Raw genomic sequence first — 24,657 nt, forward strand, 5'->3', positions numbered from 1 at the left:
CATCGACTCCAATAATTAAAGGCATCAAATAAACTACACTTAGATAATTGCTGTAAAATAAAAACATGACAAACATGGGCGGGATCAGCTTAGTGAGAACTATTACCAGTCTATTTCTGTGTTCTAGTGTAATGTAACGCAACAGATCTTAAAAGACAATGGTTTTAAAATGGTTTTAAAGGACTCTTACAGTGAACATGTTGGAATAACTTCAAGTAATTTAATACTGTGCATTTTTATGGCTTGTTTTAATAATACCTCTATTCACCTGTCCATCAATGCTGCACTTAGTTCTTGTTGATATCTATAGTACACATTTCACCATTGGCCTAATTCCAGACAGCTGTCTAGCTATAAAGAGTTGAACGTTCGAACTTTAGCATCATTCACTAGCAACATCGCTTGAACTGTAACTTTAGTTCGCCTCGAAAATTGTCAGTTCCTGGTCAGCTTCAATTGCATCTTTGCTGTATCCATAATTGTTGCATTGGAAATCAGTCAAAGACGATGGCGATCAGTTGTTTTGCAGTGACTTTCATAATCGTGGTTCTCACGTTTTCTCCAGAAAGTAAGTCAATTTAGATCTTTGTTGCAAATTATGGTCAGCTTTGCATCAGTACCGAAGTCATTAATTCAGCTCGAATGATATATTTTTAATACTTCTCTCTCTCTCTCTCTTTACTCTTCATTTGGATACACTCTTTTTTACGTCTTATCTTTTGACTGAGAATGACCGTTCTTAACTTTTTCGAAGATTTGAGCCAATAATGATCTTTAAATGTTCTTATTTTTTAAATTTTATAAACAAAGTGGTATTGCAGTAAATTCATTCCTAACCTAAATATACATGTACACGTCAACAAAGAGTGATGACAATGTTGGTTACTGGTCAGGATTGAAATGAAGATGTATTTATTTCGTACATTTATTTGTCACTTACAACAAACAATAGGAAAATATAATTTGTTCTTAACCAAATTTCAGCCTTGGGCACGTTCTTAAGATATTAATAAATTTTGGCCTTTTTTCAGGCTCGACTTTCTTATAAAAAAGGTTCTTATAAAAAGTGTGTATTTCAAGAAATCGGGAGTAAAATTACAGTGTTTGGGGAGGGAAAATGACCATTGGTTCATGTTTTCACGAGGTTCAAGAAATCGGGATTTCACACTGTTTGATCACGTACAGTTACTTGACTCAACAACATATCGATCCTGCCCAGTCAGACTTCTTTGGTAAAGAGAGGTCGAAAGGAAAAAATATCACGCAAAAATTTTTCGAACTCGATTCGCGTGCATAATATAACAGAATCACTATGAGTTCATCGTTCACCTTATGTCCCTAATCGAACTGTTCGGTACTCCAACTCAATCAAACTTAATCATAGTTCGATTGTCAAATAATTCACCCTAATTAATACAACCAAAGCATTGAACAGTCTGTCTAAGAGACAGTTACAAACGAAGAATTTAAAACTAGTGATATTTCTATTTATGTATAGTTTTTCAGTTCGGCATGGAACATTCTGGATTCATTGAAAGACTGTCTATATAATCGCAAAAAAACTAAACGTAAAGTTCAACAGATAACAGGAAATTAATCTTACTTCACTGTAGTTCTATTTAATGTTATGATTTGGTTTTATGTACCTACGGAGTCTCAAATAGTCTCTGTAGCTGGTGATTTTGCCGGAAAGCACGCTTGGGGGATTACTGCGAAGAATCGCCTCTAGCTTCTCCCACCTTGCCGCATGTTTTAGCGACCTTGCCGCTCCCATTTGACGATCTCAGAGGACGCTGGCGAGTTGGCGGGGGAATAAATGTTCGACTCAAGGTCCAACTGCAAATGACAATAATGAAAGCCAGAAACTTATCGAGAACCTTAAATCAAATTGGAATACAGAACACGTTGAAAGAAACCGAAAAAAATAGCGACTAAGAATGGTAGCCGGCGGGATAACTTGGGTATTATCGAAAACGAAGACCGAAGACCGAAGACCAATACGAAAATGCAGACCCAAACGAAAACGAAGTCCCCATCGAAAACGAAGATCGACACCTGTACGAAAACGGAGACGAACTGATACACTCTTTTTTATACTAGTTCAGTGGGACATCGATATAACGAAGGGCCAAAGCACTGGCAAAATGTGTTCGCTATAACGCGCGGTTTCGTCAGTTATATCAAGGTACTTCGGCATTTTAATGTTACTGGGGCAAAGAATATCGTTCGTTATATCGAGGACTTTGCTATAAAGAGGTTCGTTAAATTGAGGTTTCACTGTAATAGTTCTCACTAAGCTACCCGACCTTTCTTTTACAGCAATTATCTAAGTGTGGTTTATTTGATTCCTTTAATTTTGGAGTCGATGGATATTATTATAGGGCTTTACTCTCTTATTGTGCCTTAAGTACGTCACTACATTGTTGCGTTACACCTTTCTCTATGCGGTAAAAAAACAATCGAAGTTCAGGCTGAAATGGAAGTACGGAAATCCTGTGGAACTAGGCGTTTATGCGAGCAGAATCCTACGTTTAAGCTTGTTACTAGAAGGAACTAGCCTTTCTTAGTGTTTTAAGACGGAAAAAGTACAATGTTTTGATGATCCACGCGACACGCACACTCACGGAGTAAAACACACTAAATTACTGTACAATCAACTGAATCTTCTTTCAAGCACAAATACATAGTAGCTAACGAAGACGTGATAAAAATTATAGAGAATACACGGAGTTTCCTTTGTGATAAAGAACTTAATTACGACATAACCGCAATTTCACAAATACGCTCGATTACTTTCGTAAATCCTGCGACACGTATACGTATACGTGAGAGAATTGTTTAAACTTGCTGTAGCTTTCAGTTTAAAAGAGATGATAGGGACTTCCGTAACAGATACAGTAAAAACCCGCTAGTAAGAACCTATTGTTTTTAAGATTAGCCTAAACAGGTTCTTACATAAATAAAGGGTTTTTAACACATATTTAGGCTAAATAGGTTCTTAATAGGTTCTTTCTGAGGAAAAAATTGCAATGTCGTTAAATAGAGATTTTAGTAGTATTCGGCCTTTTTATTGTATAAAATTTGACGTCTTCTGTGATCTATAACTGAACAGACCCACAGCAAAATGGTGTGACTCGCGCACGTGATCAGAGTTTATCTGTGATAGATCTATAACTGAACAGACGCACGGCAAAATGGAATCTATTTGTTAATTTGATCATATCTTTCCTTAACTCTTTGTTCAGTCACTGCAGTTTTTTGCCAAGAATGATGTATTTTTAAAGTGAATAACACAAGCAAACTCGGAAAAAGACATCCCAAGTGCTCCTATCCGGAGTCAAACCAAAAACTTTCTGGGCCTGGTTGTTCTAACGCTAATCCTCGATTAAAATTAAACTGAGATTTCCATCTTGCTCATTCAAAATGTTTTCAGTGCTAATTTTAAGCTGATGATGTAGAATAGTCTCAGTCAACCAAGCCTAAATTTTTGTAGCTTGTTTTTATTTTTGGAAATTTTGTAGCTACCACAGGGAAATTCTTTTTTGGTATTTGCCTGTGCCATTCACTGAAAATAAGCATTATTAATTCTCAGCTAATCACCATGCATAAAATAATACACTCACTCACACTCATCCTCTTCGCTCCTCTAACTGGAGCATAAGGCCACAAAATAATAAGTTATACTTATTTCCATTACTTTTAGCTCTTCGAATGTTAGTAAAGGCAGTTGATCCAAACCCAACCCAACTGGAGTGTGTTGCAAAGATCCAGCAGCTTGAACAAAAGAAAACTCAAATCACTCAAGAAATTGCAACCCTGAAATCCGGTGCTTGTTCTTCCCCTGGTACGAAAGCACATACACTAATTAAACCTGTGACAAGCCAAAGCATCGCTTCGAGTGGACCTGGAACAGGCACAAGCCACGACCCTTATAAAATTGCAAGCATCGAAGACTTGCGAAAACTACGAGGCATATGGAGAAACAATACAGGCAAATATTTTATAGTCACCCAAAACATCGACCTATCCTGTATTGCTAACTTTGCTCCTTTGCCACGTTTTGAAGGGATTTTGGATGGGAACAATAAAAAGATTCTGAATTTGAAGATCGATGTGACTCATTTGAGTAGTCAAAGAAACACAGGGTTTTTCGAGACAATTGGAAGAACTGGACAAGTGAAAAACCTAAGACTTGAAAACGTATTAGTTAAGGGGGAAGAATATGTGGGAGGATTAGCTGGATATCATTATGGCAGGATAGACAATAGCTATGTTACAGGACAAATTTTAGGTACAACAAAATATCATTCCGTAGGAGGTTTAGTTGGCATGAGTTACATAGGTAGTAAAATCACTGATAGCTATGCGACAGCAAAGGTTTCTGGACGAAACCGTGTGGGGGGATTGGTTGGAAGATTATTTATAGGGACGATCCAAAGCTGCTATGCGACAGGTACTGTTTTAGGAATAGGAAATACCTCAAACTTCGCAAACTGGGCAAGAAAAATAGGAGGTTTGGTGGGAGATAATTATGGCACGATCCTAAGCAGCTATGCGACAGGCGATGTTTCAGGGCAACGTTACATAGGAGGCTTAGTTGGCCTGAGTGATTCGAAAATAAACAATAGCTATGCGACAGGCAACGTTTCAGGCTCGCGGTATATTGGCGGGTTAGTGGGAAACAATTGGGGTACAATTACAAAATGCTATGCCATAGGAAAGGTTTCAGGAGTACACGGAGTGGGTGGATTAGTCGGAGATAATGTTGGCAGAATAGACAATAGCTATGTTACAGGACAAGTTTTAGGTGCAGAAAGTAGCGTAGGAGGTTTAGTTGGCACGAGTTCCTTAGATAGTAGAATCACTGATAGCTATGCGACAGCAAAGGTTTCTGGACGAAACCGTGTGGGGGGATTGGTTGGAAGTTTATATGAAGGCACCATCCAAAGGTGCTATGCGACAGGTACTGTTTCAGGAATAGGAGATAAAATAGGAGGTTTGGTGGGATACTTTTATGGCACGATTCTAAGCAGCTATGCGACAGGCGGTGTGTCAGGGCAATATAACATAGGAGGCTTAGTGGGCAATAGTATTTCTGGATACCAAACTTTCCATGCTAAAATTAACAATAGCTATGCGACAGGCAATGTTTCAGGCTTGTCGAATATTGGCGGGTTAGTGGGATACAATGAGGTTACAATTACAAAATGCTATGCCAAAGGACAGGTGTCAGGAAGTGACAGAGTGGGTGGATTAGTTGGAGAGAATTATGGCAGAATAGACAATAGCTATGGCAAACAGCAATTCGGTACTACAAACAAACTTGGTGCAAAAACCGATACTGAATTAAAGACTCCATCTACCTTTACTGGTTGGGACACACGCCTCTGGAAACTGACACAGAATAAATATCCCAAACTGAAAAGATTATTGAACTAAAATTGACACATTGGTGGGTAACCTACTAAGCGATAAGAAAAGGCCTCTAGAAAACAAGAATGAGGGTATAGTAGTTATGTAGCTTATTATGGCATAAAAAACTTGATTTTTAGAGTAGTTGAAAATAGCAATAAAGGGACTACGTCACGTATTTTACAGCCAAAATTTATATTTTTGTCGCATGAAACCTAAAAATAATAGCATATTTTTATTCAAATTGCTATATTAGAGCACTGAAACTGTTAACTAGCATTATTGGCTGCGGATGGAAACGGATTGTAATTTGAAAATGTTAGGCAACGTTTTCAAATTGTTTCTGCGCGTGTTCAAAAAAAATCGATATTTGTAGCCTCAGCTTGATTTTCATCAGCAAGTTAAGATTATACCTTTTTTCAGATGTTTAAAGATATTGTTTTTACTAGGTAAGTTACCTTCTACTAATTTCAGAACAGTATAGACCAAAAATCTGCGAAATCTCTCTGACATAGTCCCTTTAAGTTTGATTATGAGTATCCTCTTTTTGATGGTAATATTAATTTAATCATAAGAATAAAAATCTATGGGTATTCAACTTTCTTAAATAATATTTTCATAAACGACAAATACAAAATTTAGTAAAGAAACAATTGATTAATATTTAGAAAAACTAAATAAGAAATATGTATCTGATCTGTTGTTGGCCTTGAATGAGGTTCAACAAGCATTGTATCTTTGCTCCATTTATGTCTAAAATAGAAATTATATCAAGCTGAGACGTTAAAGCCTACAACGTAGCTATAAGGGAAAGATTAGTTAATATAATTAGCAAGTCAAGTTGTTATATCATTTCCATTCATTAAACTACAGTGTATGACAGGGCCTAAAGAAAAATAAATGTCCTACAAAAGAAGGAATTTGTTATATTGAGAGGTGGAACATGAAATCGGGCTTTATGATGGATAGTTGCTGCATGCATGCATCTAGAACTTACTGTACAATAGATGCAATCCAACTGGCATAGGCATAGCCATAGGAGGCGGAGATTGAGGGGGGAATGTTGTGCTGTAGCCTTCGGGAAACTTCGAAAAATGATCGGCAACGTTCGTATGGCCTTCGAACAACAATCGCAGAATCTTCGAAAATCTTCGATCAAGAAACAGCTCAGAAAACAAAAGTTGCTAGAACGGAAAAAAAAGTTGCTCCAAATATAAAAACCACCAGAGCATATTTGGGACCCCCCCCCCCACCCCTCCACCTTCGCCCATTGAAAGGCCCACAAGGGCCCCATCGAAAACATCTTCGGAGACCCAGGGGCAGTTAGTGGGGTTGAGGGAATGTGAAAAAAGTTCCGCAAAGAAAAGTTGGAGCGAATGAAAGATTCGCTCCAACTTTTCTATGTTGAACTTTTTTTTTTATTTATTTATTAATCAGACACAAATCAACAACGTGGATTATATACCACACATTGCTAAGCTATCTGTTACGGAAGTCTCGATCATATATTAATGAAACCTTTTAAACTGAAAGCTACAGAAAGTTTAAACGATTCTCTCACGTCATTTGTTTGTGTGGTGCAAGTGTGAAGTTGCAACTTGACTTTTGTATCCTTTGTTATTACACCAAGTGTCAACAATATTTTTCAGTATACGTCTCGCAGCATTTACGAACTGTAATCACTCGTATCTGAGCAATTGCGATTATGTCGTAATTAAGTTGTTTATCACAAAGGAAACTCCATGTATCCTCTATAATTTTTATCACGTCTTCGTTAGCTACCATGTATTTAAGAACGTTTATTGATTCAGTTGATTGTACAACAGTTTCGTGTGTTTTATTCCGTGAGTGTGCATGTCGCGTGGATTATCAAAACATAGTACTTTTTCCGTCTTAAAACACTAAGAAAGGCAAGTTCCTTCTAGTAACAAGCTTAAGCGTAGGATTCTGCTCGCATAAACGCCTAGTTCCACAGGATTTCCGTACTTTTATCTCAACTTGAACTTGTTTTTTACCGCACATAGAAAGGTGTCACGCAACAATGTAGTGACGTACTTATGGCACAACAAGAGAGTAAAGCCTAAAAGGATTATCCGTCGACTCCAATAATTACTGGAATCAACTAAACTACACTTAGATAGTTGCTGTAAAAAGTAAAAAACATGACAAACATGGGCGGGAGCAGCTTAGTGAGAACTATTACCAGTCTATTTCTGTGTTCTAGTGTAATGTAACGCAACAGATCTTAAAAGACAATGGTTTTAAAATGGTTTTAAAGGACTCTTACAGTGAACATTTTGGAATAACTTCAAGTAATTTAATACTGTGCATTTTTATGGCTAGTTTAATAATACCTCCATTCACCTGTCCATCAATGCTGCACTTAGTTCTTGTTGATATCTATAGTACACATTTCACCATTGGCCTAAATCCAGACAGCTGTCTAGCTATAAAGAGTTTAAGGTTTGGACTTAAGCATCATTCACTAGCAACTTGCTAGTGATAGTATCACTTCAACTGTAACTTTAGTTCGCCTCGAAAATTGTCAGTTCCTGGTCAGCTTCAATTGCATCTTTGCTGTATCCATAATTGTTGCATTGGAAATCAGTCAAAGACGATGGCGATCAGTTGTTTTGCAGTGACTTTCATAATCATGGTTCTAACGTTTTCTCCAGAAAGTAAGTCAATTTAGATCTTTGTTGCAAATTATGGTCAGCTTTGCATCAGTACCGAAGTCATTAATTCAGCTCGAATGATATATTTTTAATACTTCTCTCTCTCTGTATATGCCTCATCAAGCACTTAGGTGCCTGGGAAAACTTGAGTTTTGGGGGTACCAAAAAAAAATTTTAAACATCATACCAATACTTGAAACTTTCCACACTACTTCTAATTGCATTGTTCTTCACCATCCAATGCGTGGTTTTCATTTTTCCATTCGTTCCATTAATTTATCGCTCTTTACTTTTGCAAATGGCGGGAAATCACCCACTTTACTCGAAAAAGTCAAATAAATCCCTCGAAACTTATTTTTTCGGCGAAAGTTTACCTTTGATGATTCACCCGACTCCCCTAGCATTACCTTAGCTTTCCCCCGTTTAAGCATTTCCGATTTTTTGACTTTTGAAAATTTTCCAGTGTACTTGCATGCATAGTACTCGATTCAAAGCTCAAGAAAGCGCATTCATCATTTTTTTTCCAAACAGAATAATTTAAAAAAAGATATCTTCGACAGATTTAGAGGTAATGAACTACAAAAATTCACACACATTAGGCATGCAATATAGCAAGTTTTTGCAAAGTTTCGGCCTATTTTAGGAATTTTTGTTTTCGTTACGCTACTTTGTATTACAAAAAGATTTTTTTTTTCGCGGCGGGAAATCAAACACGTTTTCAAATCTCGATAAAAGTTGTAATTTTCGATAAATATAATTAGAAATTTGCAGCAGGGTGTAAAACTGAATGTAATTTAGGGAAATAGGTTCATTTTGGATTCACCTTGCATATTTTGGCCGAATTTCAAGTTCAAAGACTAAAAGCGGCGGGCAATCAACCAAAATGCGCATTTTTTTCCCATTGACGTATATCAGGCCAGAACTCGAACAAATTTCACTATTTTCTTCCAAAAATTTACTATTTGATTGCGATGTTAATACAAATCCCCTGTGTAGATCGACGATTTCAATAGTTTTAACGTGCGGAAAGAAATGACCTTTTTCTGTAGCAAATAAATTAGATATGATATGTTGTTTAGTTTCTGGCCAGTTTAATTTATTATCATCATAACTATTCTTTTTTTGATGGAGACTTTCCAAGATTTGTTGCAAAGACAGTTCACTGGCCTTCCTACCAATAGCCCTTGCAAGGATATTGGTTGTTCGCTTTTGGGAAGTATCGTGGGGATTTTGTTTGCGGAGTTTCAAAAACTAAGAAACATTTGAGTGTTAACGGAAACCTTTAAATAATGGTCCAGATTCTTTATAAATTACCACCTAGAATATTAAATCTGTCGACGAGTGTCTCTGGCCATAGGCGGAAAGGGTCAAAATGAATTACAACTTAAAATATCCCGGCGAAATTCCGAGTTATAGTGAGCGAAGTAAATTTCACACAACATAGGCACGCAATGCGTGCAGGTGTCTTAAAGACTCAGTTTACTGAGACCTTCAGCCTTATGTGCCTCCTAGGCGCGAAGAGGATTATGTATGTTATGTTACTGAGACCTGTTCTCTGATTACCGACATTATTAGTAATATTATGGGATGTATCCAACTAACTGCGTTAAACTGAAGTGTGGAAAGTTCAGCATAACGTGGTCGGAAAATCTTGTCAGTTTTTTTTGAGTTTTGTTTCATAATAAATTTTCCGAGTTTTGTGGCTTATAGCCACTTTAATTCGAATACAACAACATCTACAAGTTGATACTAAGCTTTGTACAGTATACATGACGCAGTACAATTATGTAAACTTGATGTAGCTAACATGATGCGAGAATTTATCACTGTACGGGATTTTCTCATTGCCCGACTTGGGCTTGAAAATGTACAACGGCCAGGTCCCATGGAAACTGCCACAGTATCCTACTTCCAACGAGCAGAGCTGAGTGATGATGGCAGCTACACAATGTACTGTCCAAAACACAAGCGATCCGTTGATGGCCCGGGCGGATTTGCATGGATGCTGAAACACATGCCAATGTCACCACGTACATCGATTATGTGCGCAACGTCTGTTCCAATGATAACGAGGAAGCCTTGTTTATCACATTGGAAGGCAACGCCAAGCAAAATCGGCAAGTGAATAACCGCCTTTTGGTTCAAGGCCAAGCAGATTAAATTGTCGAGGACCGATGTTATTATTATGTTATGTTAGTATGTTATGTTATATTATTATGTTAGGAAAATAGCATCCTCGGCAACTTTTGATGGACATCGTCGAAAAGAGGGCTATCCACGAACACATGGCTCATAAAAGCCTGGTTTTCACTAGCGACGCAAGCACAAGCGCGATCACGCAAAAAGGTCAAAATTTTGATCCTTGTTCTTGTGCTTGCCGCAAGCACAGGCACAAGGGTCAAAATGCAATGCGCTTGTGCTTTTGTTTGATTCGAAGCCTTTTTCACGGATAAATAAGAGCTGTTATCTTTGCGCTTGTACTTGCGTCGCTAGTGAAAACCAGGCTAAAGAGGCGACTGTGGATCACTATTTACAACATTGGTAACATCACCAAGAAGTCTTCCAAAGGTCACCAGCTACTGAAGAAGACCCTTGGTTTGGATAGGTCAGTATTAACAAGATCGAAACCTAGCACCAAGTAAGCAAATTCAACAAAGGCCAACGATGAAGAACATGAGGAAAGGACTAACTAAGAAGGACTCGCCGGTAGTCAAATAGAAGCCATCAAGATGCTGTTTTCACACCAAATAATTTCTCGAGACTCACTCACGTTTGACATTGTTGGGAAAACCAGTGCCGAGCATATGGATTTACGGGATTTTTTGACGACACTTAGATGATCAAAATGAACTACGACAAAGTGGTCTACTTGAGACGAAAAGAAAAGCAGAACGTGGTACTTCCAACAAATGAACCTGACAGACATCATCAAACATGCAGAACAGAGGCATGGTCGAACGTTATATCAGATACGCCGGCATATGTGTCTGTCAGCTGTTCCGGTCCAAGTACAAAATCCAAATGGAACCAGACTGATGAAAGAAAAGTTGAAGAATTCTTTGCAGAGTATTCTGTTCGCCCAGGCAAAGCGGACTTAAGGGCTTTGTTCCTGTTATAGTCCAGCCTCAAAGCAATTGTCGAGCGTAACGACGGCGACTTTGAGCGTTGTTATAACAAAGCAAAATACATATTCAAGAAGAGAGGCCAGAAATAGATTCGTTCCGGGTCAAACGCAGCAAGTCAAGGATGGACTCTGAACTCCCGAAGATGAAGCATTTCTTTATTTATTTTTATTGTGATAATTTTTCAAGATCGGGTGGGGGGGGGGGGACTTCCTTTGTTACACGACTCAAAAAGTAATCATAGCGGTGCCGGGCAAACGAGACTGCGCAATAGCTATCGAATGGTTGCTAAGGGCGTAGTGAATAACTTGACTATTCGCATTTCACACGCACGCAGTCATTGATATTTAAATCCTTCTGAGAAAACAAAACTTTGGTTTGACGTCTTTCTTAGCAACGGCTTGATTGACATAGACTCGCACCGTTTCCAGGCAAAGAAAAGTGCCGACTTTCTTCAAAATCTAATGCATTTAGATTGCATTTAAACCACTATACGGTCATTCTCAAATCAATTATTATTACAGTGTACGGTCGAGGAATAGCTAAATATAAAACAAAATCGGAAAGGACTAAATACAATCGATGGAAAGTTATAACATTTTTGAAAAGCGTGCCTTTATTCCATAAAACTATAAGTTTTTGAACAGTGTACGGTCATTTATACATCAATTAACATGTACAGTGTACGGTCGAATTAAAAAATTAAAAATTACAGTCAGGATGGTCGTTAAGTTACTAAAAATGTAAAATTATTCTGCCCTAATTTGTTTTATTTTATGGTAATATCGTGCAAAAGTATGCCTATTTCAAATTAAGTAGTTTTTTGCTACATTGTGGAGACTAATTTCTCCTTTCTGTCTTATATTACTCTGTTCCCGGCAACAGTATATTGGGTTGGTTACGCATTAAAAAACCCCTGAAATAATTTGTTTTGAAAAAAGTTGTGATTCCTCGATTGTGGCCATCGTGGTCTATCGTCATTACTGATGTTTGTAGAGGGACTTCCTCAACCTTAAATCTTAAAATTAAAAAGGAAAAAAAACTTGACCAGTTAGAGAACAGAACGATCTTAGCTATAACTGATTATCAAAGATATGATCGATGACGTTCACACATTTAATGCTTTGCACTTTATTTCCAATCCGCCGTGACTAGTAAGAAAAGGCCGGCAAAAAGTTTAGAGCAGAAAAAAAAAATGAAAATGACGTGGAAAAAATCAAAATAATCGTTTGCCTAATATAATAATGCATTATCCGTATTCCTAAGGAGAGAAAAAAGAATTACCGTTAAAAATGAAAAATCCTCAGCCAATAATCCTCATCAACAATTTCGCCGCCACCCAAGTGGCGGGAAATCAACCGGCGGCGGCACATCAGCCACTGGGCGGGACATCAACCACAATACGTGGCGGTGCATCAACCACCGGCGGGGAATCAGCCACACTTGCGGCGGGGCATCAGCCAAAGGGCGGGAAATCAGCCATATGGCTGATGCGCCGCCACAAATTGCGGCGGGGTATCAACGGGCGTATGGCTCTCTCTCTCTCTCTCTCTCTCCCTCTCTCTCCCTCTCTCTCTCTATCTCTCTACTATTCATTTGGATACACTCTTTTTTTGGTCTTATCTTTTGACTGAGAATGACCGTTCTTAACTTTTTCGAAGATTTGAGCCAATAATGATCTTTAAATGTTCTTATTTTTTAAATTTAAAAAAACAAAGTGGTATATTGCAGTATATTCATTCCTAACCTAAAATGTACATGTTCGCGTCAACAATGAGTGATGACAATGTTGGTTACTCAGTTCAGGATTTGAAAGTATATTCACTTGTTTCGTACATATATTTGTCACTTACAACAAACAATAGGAAAATATAATTTGTTCTTAACCAAATTTCAGCCTTGGGCACGTTCTTAAGATATTAATAAATTTTGGCCTTTTTTCAGGCTCGACTTTCTTATAAAAAAGGTTCTTATAAAAAGTGTGTATTTCAAGAAATCGGGAGTAAAATTACAGTGTTTGGGGAGGGAAAATGACTATTGGTTCATGTTTTCACGAGGTTCAAGAAATCGGGATTTCACACTGTTTGATCACGTACAGTTACTTGACTCAACAACATATCGATCCTGCCCAGTCAGACTTCTTTGGTAAAGAGAGGTCGAAAGGAAAAAATATCACGCAAAAAATTTTCGAACTCGATTCGCGTGCATAATATAACAGAATCACTATGAGTTCATCGTTCACCTTATGTCCCTAATCGAACTGTTCGGTACTCCAACTCAATCAAACTTAATCATAGTTCGATTATCAAATAATTCATCCTAATTAATACAACCAAAGCATTGAACAGTCTGTCTAAGAGACAGTTACAAACGAAGAATTTAAAACTAGTGATATTTCTATTTATGTATAGTTTTTCAGTTCGGCATGGAACATTCTGGATTCATTGAAAGACTGTCTATATAATCGCAAAAAACTAAACGTAAAGTTCAACAGATAATAGGAAATTAATCTTACTTCACTGTAGTTCTATTTAATGTTATGATTTGGTTTTATGGCCTACGGAGTCTCAAATAGTCTCTGTAGCTGGTGATTTTGCCGGAAAGCACGCTTGGGGGATTACTGCGAAGAATCGCCTCTAGCTTCTCCCACCTTGCCGCATGTTTTAGCGACCTTGCCGCTCCCATTTGACGATCTCAGAGGACGCTGGCGAGTTGGCGGGGGAATAAATGTTCGACTCAAGGTCCAACTGCAAATGACAATAATGAAAGCCAGAAACTTATCGAGAACCTTAAATCAAATTGGAATACAGAACACGTTGAAAGAAACCGAAAAAAATAGCGACTAAGAATGGTAGCCGGCGGGATAACTTGGGTATTATCGAATACGAAGACCGAAGACCGAAGACCAATACGAAAATGCAGACCCAAACGAAAACGAAGTCCCCATCGAAAACGAAGATCGACATAAGTACACCTGTACGAAAACGGAGACGAACTGATACACTCTTTTTTATACTAGTTCACTGGGACATCGATATAACGAAGGGCCAAAGCACTGGCAAAATGTGTTCGCTATAAAGGCGCGTGGTTTCGTCAGTTATATCAAGGTACTTCGGCATTTTAATGTTACTGGGGCAAAGAATATCGTTCGTTATATCGAGGACTTTGCTATAAAGAGGTTCGTTAAATTGAGGTTTCACTGTAATAGTTCTCACTAAGCTACCCGACCTTTTTTTTTACAGCAATTATCTAAGTGTGGTTTATTTGATTCCTTTAATTTTGGAGTCGATGGATATTATTATAGGGCTTTACTCTCTTATTGTGTACGTCACTACATTGTTGCGTGACACCTTTCTCTATGCGGTAAAAAAACAATCGAAGTTCAGGCTGAAATGGAAGTACGGAAATCCTGTGGAACTAGGCGTTTATGCGAGCAGAATCCTACGTTTAAGCTTGTTACTAGAAGGAACTAGCCTTTCTTAATGTTTTAAGACGGAAAAAGTACTATGTTTTGATGATCCACGCGACACGCTCACTCACGGAGTAAAACACACTAAATTACTCTACAAGCACAAATACATAGTAGCTAACGAAGACGTGATAAAAATTATAGAGAATACACGGAGTTTCCTTTGTGATAAAGAACTTAATTACGACATAACCGCAATTTCACAAATACGCGCGATTACTTTCGTAAATCCTGCGACACTTATACTGAAATATTTTCTCAGTGACACTTAGTGTAATAACAAAGGATCATACAAAAGTCATAGTTTCGACTTGCACACTTTGGTTTCCTTTGCTACAGAAGCAAAAGACGTGAGAGAATTGTTTAAACTTGCTGTAGCTTTCAGTTTAAAAGGTTTAATTAAGAGATGATAGGGACTTCCTTAACAGATACAGTAAAAACCCGCTAGTAAGACTGAACCTATTGTTTTTAAGATCAGCCTAAACAGGTTCTTACATAAAAGATTTTTAACACAAATTTAGGCTAAATAGGTTCTTAATAGCTTCTTTCTGAGGAAAAAATTGCAATGTTGTTTAATAGAGATTTTAGTGGTATTCGGCCTTTTTCTTGTATAAAATTTGACGTCTTCTGTGATCTATAACTGAACAGACCCACAGCAAAATGGTGTGACCCGCGCGCGTGATCAGAGTTCATCTGTGATATATAACTGAACAGACGCACGGCAAAATGGAATCTATTTGTTAATTTGATCATATCTTTCCTTAACTCTTTGTCAGGGTCAGCCAGGGGGGTAAGTGGTATACCAATATACCCGAAAACCTGTATCCAGTATACCCAAAATGTTCCCTTAAAATTGTGCAAAATACCAAAAATTAAATTGACTAGGAAAAACACAGTATACTTTATACCCATAAAAGACCCAATTTTACCGTAAAAATACTGTATACCCAATTTAAAATCCCCTTGTATACCGTATACCTAAAAACCCTGGCCGACCCTGCTTTGTTCAGTCACTGCAGTTTATTTTTTGCCAAGAATGATGTATTTTTAAAGTGAATAACACAAGCAAACTCGGAAAAACACATCCTAAGTGCTCCTATCCGGAGTCAAACCTAAAACTTTCTGGGCCTGGTTGTTCTAACGCTAATCCTCGATTAAAATTAAACTGAGATTTCCATCTTGCTCATTCAAAACGTTTTCAATGCTAATTTTAAGCTGATGGTGTAGAATAGTCTCAGTCAACCAAGAAAAATTTTGTAGCTTGTTTTTTTTTTTGGAAATTTTGTAGCTACCACAGGGAAATTCTTTTTTGGTATTTGCCTGTGCCATTCACTGAAAATATGCATTATTAATTCTCAGTTAATCACAATGCATAAAATAATAAGTCACACTTATTGCCATTACTTCTAGCTCTTCGAATGTCAGTAAAGGCAGATGATCCAAACCCAACCCAACTGGAGTGTACTGCAAAGATCCAGCAGCTTGAACAAAAGAAAACTCAGATCACTCAAGAAATTGCAGCCATGAAATCCGGTGCTTGTTCTTCCCCTGGTACGAAAGCACATACACTAATTAAACCTGTGACAAGCCAAAGCATCGCTCCGGATGGACCTGGGAAAGGCACAAGCCAGGACCCTTATAAAATTGCAAGCATCGAAGACTTGCAAAAACTACGAGGCATATGGAAAAACAATACAGGCAAATATTTTATAGTCACCCAAAACATCGACTTATCCTGTACTGGCAACTTCGCTCCTTTGCCACGTTTTGAAGGGATTTTGGATGGGAACAATAAAAAGATTCTGAATTTGAAGATCTATGGGGCTCATGTGAGTAATCAAACATACACAGGGCTGTTTGAGACGATTGGAAGAAATGGACAAGTGAAAAACCTAAGACTTGAAAACGTATTAGTTAAGGGGGCATATAATGCGGGAGGATTAGCTGGAAATCATTATGGCAGGATAGACAATAGCTATGTTACAGGACAAGTTATAGGTACAACACGATATAATTACGTAGGAGGTTTAGTTGGTGTGAGTGACACAGGTAGCAGAATCACTGATAGCTATTCGACAGCAAAGGTTTCTGGACCATTCTCTATGGGGGGATTGGTTGGACAATTATTTGGCACCATCCAAAACTGCTATGCGACAGGCACTGTTTTAGAAACAGGAAATATCTTAAAATATGCAAACTCGGCAGTTGAAATAGGAGGTTTGGTGGGAGATAATCATGGCATGATCCTAAGCAGCTATGCGACAGGCGATGTTTTAGGGCAGTCTGACATAGGAGGCTTAGTGGGCAAAAGTGGTTGGGGACACCAAACTATAATAAACAATAGCTATGCGACAGGCAACGTTTCAGGCACAGGGATTACTGGCGGGTTAGTGGGATACAATCAAGGTACAATTACAAAATGTTATGCCATAGGACAGGTTTCAGGAGGAGACAGTGTGGGTGGATTAGTCGGATGGGACTCTGGCAGAATAGACAATAGCTATGCTACAGGACAAGTTTTAGGTACAGAAAATGCAGATCTCATTGGAGGTTTAGTTGGCAGCAGTGGCAGTTATACTAGTATCACTGATAGCTATGCGACAGGAAAGGTTTCTGGACGATCCCGTGTTGGGTGATTGGTTGGATCTTTATATGAAGGCACGATCCAAAACTGCTATGCGACAGGCACTGTTTTAGGAATAGGAGATAACACAGACCAAAGTTCAATAGGAGGTTTGGTGGGAGACCATGTTGGCACGATCCTAAGCAGCTATGCGACAGGTGATGTTTCCGGGGGATATTACATAGGAGGCTTAGTGGGCTTTAGTAGTTCTGAACCGTGGGGATACCATATCGTGATAATAAGCAATAGCTATGCGACAGGCGACGTTTCAGGCCTAAAGATAATTGGCGGGCTAGTGGGAAAAAATCGAGGTACAATTACAAAATGCTATGCCATAGGACAGGTTTCAGGAAAAAACACAATGGGTGGTTTAGTGGGATGGAATACTGGCATACTAATAGACAATAGCTATGCTACAGGACAAGTTTTAGGTACAGAAGATTACATAGGAGGTTTAGTTGGCTTGAGCTCCAATGATACTAGAATCACTGATAGCTATGCGACAGCAAAGGTTTATGGACGTTACTATGTGGGGGGATTGGTTGGAGAGTTACGTAAAGGCACTATCCAAAGGTGCTATGCGACAGGCACTGTTTCAGGATTAAGAAATCATATAGGAGGTTTGGTGGGAGACCATACTGGCACGATCCTAAGCAGCTATGCGACAGGCAATGTTTCAGGGCGGTATTCCATAGGAGGCTTAGTGGGCATTAGTGGTACACTAATAAACAATAGCTATGCGACAGGCAACGTTTCAGGCTTGTCGAATATTGGTGGGTTAGTGGGATACAATGAGGGTACAATTACAAAATGCTATGCCATAGGAAAGGTTTCAGGAAAAGAGAAAGTGGGTGGATTAATCGGATGGTACAATTTTGGCAAAATAGACAATAGCTATGGCAAACAGCAATTCGGTACTACAAACACACTTGGTGCAAAAACCGATACTGAATTAAAGACTCCATCTACTTTTACTGGTTGGGACACACGCCTCTGGAAACTGACACAGAATCAATATCCCAAACTGAAAAGATTATTGAACTAAAATTGGCACATTGGTGGGTAACCTACTAAGCGATAAAAAAGGCCTCTAGAAAACAAGAATGTGGGTATAGTAGTTATGTTGCTTATTATGGCATAAAAAACTTGATTTTTAGAGTAGTTGAAAATAGCAATAAAGGGACTACGTCACGTATTTTACAGCCAAAATTTATATTTTTGTCGCATGAAACCTAAAAATAATAGCATATTTCTATTCAAATTGCTATATTAGAGAACTGAAACTGTTAACTAGCATTATTGGCTGCGGATGGAAACGGATTGCAATTTGAAAACGTTAGGCAACGTTTTCAAATTGCTTTTGCGCGAGTTCAAAAAAAAATCGATATTTGTAGCCTCAGCTTGATTGTCATCAGCAAGTTAAGATTATACCTTTTTTCAGATGTTTAAAGATATTGTTTTTACTAGGTAAGTTACCTTCTACTAATTTCAGAACAGTTTAGACCAAAAATCTGCGAAATCTCTCTGACATAGTCCCTTTAAATAAGTTTGATTATGAGTATCCTCTTTTTGATGGTAATATTAATTTAATCATAAGAATACAAATCTATGGGTATTCAACTTTCTTAAATAATATTTTCATAAACGACAAATACAAAATTTAGTAAAGAAACAATTGATTAATATTTAGAAAAACTAAATAAGAAATATGTATCTGATCTGTTGTTGGCCTTGAATGAGGTTCAACAAGCATTGTATCTTTGCTCCATTTATGTCTAAAATAGAAATTATATCAAGCTGAGACGTTAAAGCCTAAAACGTAGCTATAAGGGAAAGGTTAATTAATATAATTAGCAAGTCAAGTTGTTATATCATTTCCATTCATTAAACTACAGTGTATGACAGGGCCTGAAGAAAAATAAATGTCTTACAAAAGAAGGAATTTGTTATATTGAGAGGTGGAACATGAAATCGGGCTTTATGATGGATAGTTGCTGCATGCATGCATCTAGAACTTACTGTGCAATAGATGCAATCCAACTGGCATAGGCATAGCCATAGGAGGCGGAGCTTGAGGGGGGGGGGGGAATGTTGTGCTGTAGCCTTCGGGAAACTTCGAAAAATGATCGGCAACGTTCGTATGGCCTTCGAACAACAATCGCAGAATCTTCGAAAATCTTCGGTCTAGAAACTGCTCAGAAAACAAAAGTTGTTAGAACGGAAAAAAAGTTGCTCCAAATATAAAAACCAGCAGAGCATATTTGGGACCCCCCCCCCCCCCTCCACCTTCGCCCATTGAAAGGCCCACAAGGGCCCCATCGAAAACATCCTCGGAGACCCAGGGGCAGTTAGTGGGGTTGAGGGAATGTGAAAAAAGTTCCGCAAAGAAAAGTTGGAGCGAATGAAAGATTCGCTCCAACTTTTCTATGCTGAACTTTTTTTAGTTTTTTATTTTTATTTATCAATCAGACACAAATCAACAACGTGGATTATATACCACACATTGCTAAGCTATCTGTTACGGAAGTCTCGATCATATATTAATGAAACCTTGTAAACTGAAAGCTACAGTAAGTTTAAACGATTCTCTCACGTCTTTTGCTTCTGTGGTGCAAGTGTGACTTTTGTATGCTTTGTTATTACACCAAGTGTCAACAATATTTTTCAGTATACGTCTCGCAGCATTTGCGAACTGTAATCACTCGTATCTGAGCAATTGCGGTTATGTCGTAATTAAGTTCTTTATCACAAAGGAAACTCCATGTATCCTCTATTATTATCACGTCTTCGTTAGCTACCATGTATTTAAGAACGTTAATTGATTCAGTTGATTGTACAACAGTTTCGTGTGTTTTATTCCGTGAGTGTGCATGTCGCGTGGATTATCAAAACATAGTACGTTTTCCGTCCTAAAAAACTAAGAAAAGCAAGTTCCTTCTAGTAACAAGCTTAAGCGTAGGATTCTGCTCGCATAAACGCCTAGTTCCACAGGATTTCCGTACTTTTATCTCAACTTGAACTTGTTTTTTACCGCACATAGAAAGGTGTCACGCAACAATGTAGTGACGTACTTATGGCACAACAAGAGAGTAAAGCCTAAAAGGATTATCCGTCGACTCCAATAATTACTGGAATCAACTAAACTACACTTAGATAATTGCTGTAAAAAAAAAACATGACAAACATGGGCGGGAGCAGCTTAGTGAGAACTATTACCCGTCTATTTCTGTGTTGTGGTGTAATGTGGTTTTAAAATGGTTTTAAAGGACTCTTACAGTGAACATGTTGGAATAACTTCAAGTAATTTAATACTGTGCATTTTTATGGCTTGTTTTAATAATACCTCTATTCACCTGTCCATCAATGCTGCACTTAGTTCTTGTTGATATCTATAGTACATATTTCACCATTGGCGTAAATCCAGACAGCTGTCTAGCTATAAAGAGTTTAACGTTCGAACTTTAGCATCATTCGCAAGCAACATCGCTTGAACTGTAACTTAAGTTCGCCTCGAAAATTGTCAGTTCCTGGTCAGCTTCAATTGCATTTTTGCTGTATCCATAATTGTTGCATTGGAAATCAGTCAAAGACGATGGCGATCAGTTGTTTTGCAGTGACTTTCATAATCATGGTTCTCACGTTTTCTCCAGAAAGTAAGTCAATTTAGATCTTTGTTGCAAATTATGGTCAGCTTTGCATCAGTACCGAAGTCATTAATTCAGCTCGAATGATATATTTTTAATACTTCTCTCTCTCTCTCTCTTTACTCTTCATTTGGATACACTCTTTTTTACGTCTTATCTTTTGACTGAGAATGACCGTTCTTAACTTTTTCGAAGATTTGAGCCAATAATGATCTTTAAATGTTCTTATTTTTTAAATTTTATAAACAAAGTGGTATATTGCAGTATATTCATTCCTAACCTAAATGTACATGTACACGTCAACAAAGAGTGATGACAATGTTGGTTACTGGTCAGGATTGAAATGAAGATGTATTTATTTCGTACATATATTTGTCACTTACAACAAATAGGAAAATAAAATTTGTCAGTTAACCAAATTTCATCCTTGGGTACGTTTTTAGGATGTTCTTAAATTTTGGCCTTTTTTCAGCCTCGACGTTCTTATAAAAAGGTTCTTATAAAAATTTGAGAAGAAAAATAAGCGATAGGAAAATAGAACGACGTTTCGATGACGCCATATCATCATTATCAAGTTAAAATTATAATACGGAGTTTAGGCTTATATAGTGATCTAGGGTGTGATAATATATTAGCATATTAAGATTTTAAATAAACAGTTTAGCACGCACAGAATTCTGTGCGTGCTAAACTGTTTATCGCTTATTTTTCTTCTCAAATGTTTCACAAAACATTTTGTTATTCTTATAAAAAAAAGAGTGTATTTCGAGAAATTAGGGTAAAATTACAGTGTTTGAGGAGGGAGAATGACTTTTGGTTTGAGTTATCATGAGGTTCAAGAAACACTTTCACACTGTTTGATCACGTACAGTTTCTTGACTCAACAATATATCGAACCTCTATTCCATGTACCCAGTCAGACTTCTTTTAGCGAAAAAGTGATCGAAAGAAATCACGCAAAAATTTCCAGACTCGATTCTCGCGCATAACAAAATCACTATGAGACCATTGTACACCTTATGTCCCGAATCGAACTGTTCGGCACTCGTAGTTCGATAATCAAATCATTCACCCTAATTTATACAACCAGATTATTGGACAGTCTGTCTAAGAGACAGTTACAAATGAAGAATTTGAAATGTACTCAGAGTTATTCACCAGGCATAAAATATCTATCACACTTATTTCCATTACTTCTAGCTCTTCGAATGTCAGTAAAGGCAGTTGATCCAACCCCAAGCCAACTGGAGTGTACTGCAAAGATCCAGCAGCTTGAACAAAAGAAAACTCAGATCACTCAAGAAATTGCAGCCATGAAATCCGGTGCTTGTTCTTCCCCTGGTACCAAAGCACTTTCACTAATTAAACCTGTGACAAGCCGAAGCATCGCTACAGATGGACCTGGGAAAGGCACAAGCCAGGACCCTTATAAAATTGCAAGCATCGAAGACTTGCAAAAACTACGAGGCATATGGAAAAACAATACAGGCAAATATTTTATAGTCACCCAAAACATCGACCTATCTCCTATTGCTAACTTTGCTCCTTTGCCACGTTTTGAAGGGATTTTGGATGGGAACAATAAAAAGATTCTGAATTTGAAGATCAATGGGACTCATTGGAGTGGTAACACAGGGTTGTTTAAGGGGATCGAAAGAACTGGACAAGTGAAAAACCTAAGACTTGAAAACGTATCAGTTAAGGGGACATCATTTATAGGAGGATTAGCTGGACATCATTATGGCAGGATATACAATAGCTATGTTACAGGACAAGTGTTAGGTACATATCATTACGTAGGAGGTTTAGTTGGCTTGAGTGACACAGTTAGTAGAATCACTGATAGCTATGCAGCAGCAAAGGTTTCTGGACAATCCGCTGTGGGAGGATTGGTTGGAAAATTATATCAAGGCACGATCCAAAACTGCTATGCGACAGGCACTGTTTCAGGAATAGGAAAAACCACAGGCACAGCAAATCAAATAGGAGGTTTGGTGGGAGGCCATTATGGCACGATCCTAAGCAGCTATGCGACAGGCGATGTTTTAGGACGCCGTTACATAGGAGGCTTAGTGGGCTTTAGTGGTTCTGGACACCATGTTAAAATAAACAATAGCTATGCGACAGGCAATGTTTCAGGGGTGTTGTATATTGGCGGGTTAGTGGGAAGAAATCAAGGTACAATTACAAAATGCTATGTCATAGGACAGGTTTCAGGAGAAAGCGGAGTGGGTGGATTAGTCGGACGTAATAGTGACAGAATAGACAATAGCTATGCTACAGGACAAGTTTTAGGCACAAAATTTTCTGTAGGAGGTTTAGTTGGCACGAGTTCCTCAGATAGTAGAATCACTGATAGCTATGCGACAGCAAAGGTTTCTGGGCGATCCTATGTTGGGGGATTGGTTGGAGCTTTATATGGAGGCACCATCCAAAGGTGCCATGCGACAGGCACTGTTTCAGGAATAAGAATTTATATAGGAGGTTTGGTAGGAGACTTTACTGGCACGATCCTAAGCAGCTATGCGACAGGCAATGTTTCAGGGTGGATTTACATAGGAGGATTAGTGGGCATTAGTGGTGGTGGTGGTGGTCATTCTGGTAGTGTTAAATTAAATAATAGCTATGCGACAGGCAATGTTTCAGGCAAGGAGTATATTGGCGGGTTAGTGGGATACAATTGGGGTGCAATTACAAAATGTTATGCCATAGGAAATGTTTCAGGAAGTGACAGAGTGGGTGGATTAGTCGGAGAAAATTATAATTATCGCTATAGCAGAATAGACAATAGCTATGGCAAACAGCATTACGGTACTACAAACACACTTGGTGCAAAAACCGATACTGAATTGAAGACCCCATCTACCTTTACTGGTTGGGACACACGCCTCTGGAAACTGACGCAGAATCAATATCCCAAACTGAAAATATTTTTGAACTAATATTGGCACATTGGGGGATACTCTGCTAAGCGATAAAAAAGGCCTCTAGAAAACAAGATATATATAAGATATATAAGGTAAGATATATGGGTGTAGAAATTATGTTGCTTGTTATGGCATAAAAAACAATTTGATTTTATAAGTAATTGAAAATAACAATTATGGTTGATTATAAGGATCCTATTTTTACGATAACATCTATTTTATCATAAGAATACATAAAAATAGTTTTTAAAAAAACCTTTAATTTTAATTATCTCTCCAAAATCTATGGGTATTCAACGTTCTTAAAAAGAGGGCATACAATGTTTTCATAAACGAGAAATATAAAATTTAGTAAAGAACTAATCGATTAATATTTTAAAAACTAAATAAGAAATATGTATCTGATCTGTTGTTGGCCTTGAATGAGATTCAACAAGCATTGTATCTTTGCTCCATTTATGTCTGAAATAGAAATTATATCAAGCTGAGACGTTAAAGCCTAAAATGTATAAAGCTATAAGGGAAAGATTAGTTAATATAATTAGCAAGTCAAGTTGTTAAATCATTTCCATTCATTAAACTTCAGTGTATGACAGGGCCTAAAGAAAAATAAATGTCTGAAAAAGAAGAAATTTGTTATTGAGTGGTTGAACATGAAATCAGGCTTTATGATGGGAAGTTGCCGCATGCATGCATGAATTTGGGGGTGCATAAAAAAAAATTAAGCACATTTCTAAAACCTTACTCTCCCATTAAACTCCTATGTGGTTTTCTAATTTTTAAGT

At 37.8% G+C, this 24,657-nt stretch overlaps 1 protein-coding gene across 1 annotated transcript; it reads left to right on the forward strand.

Moving 5' to 3' along the window:
• Positions 1–397: 397 nt before the first annotated feature.
• Positions 398–23,887, forward strand: LOC144639076 (uncharacterized). Its single transcript, XM_078498334.1, has 5 exons — positions 398–568; positions 3,704–4,996; positions 16,893–17,201; positions 17,733–17,888; positions 22,884–23,887. Exons 1-5 carry the CDS (start codon positions 508–510, stop codon positions 23,885–23,887), a joined length of 2,823 nt encoding a protein of 940 aa, XP_078354460.1. The 5' UTR covers positions 398–507.
• Positions 23,888–24,657: the final 770 nt, after the last annotated feature.

Source organism: Oculina patagonica, chromosome 14 (genome assembly GCF_052425735.1).
Source record: "Oculina patagonica isolate OP01 chromosome 14, crgOcupat, whole genome shotgun sequence".
In the NCBI taxonomy this organism is placed as follows: Eukaryota; Metazoa; Cnidaria; class Anthozoa; order Scleractinia; family Oculinidae; genus Oculina; species Oculina patagonica.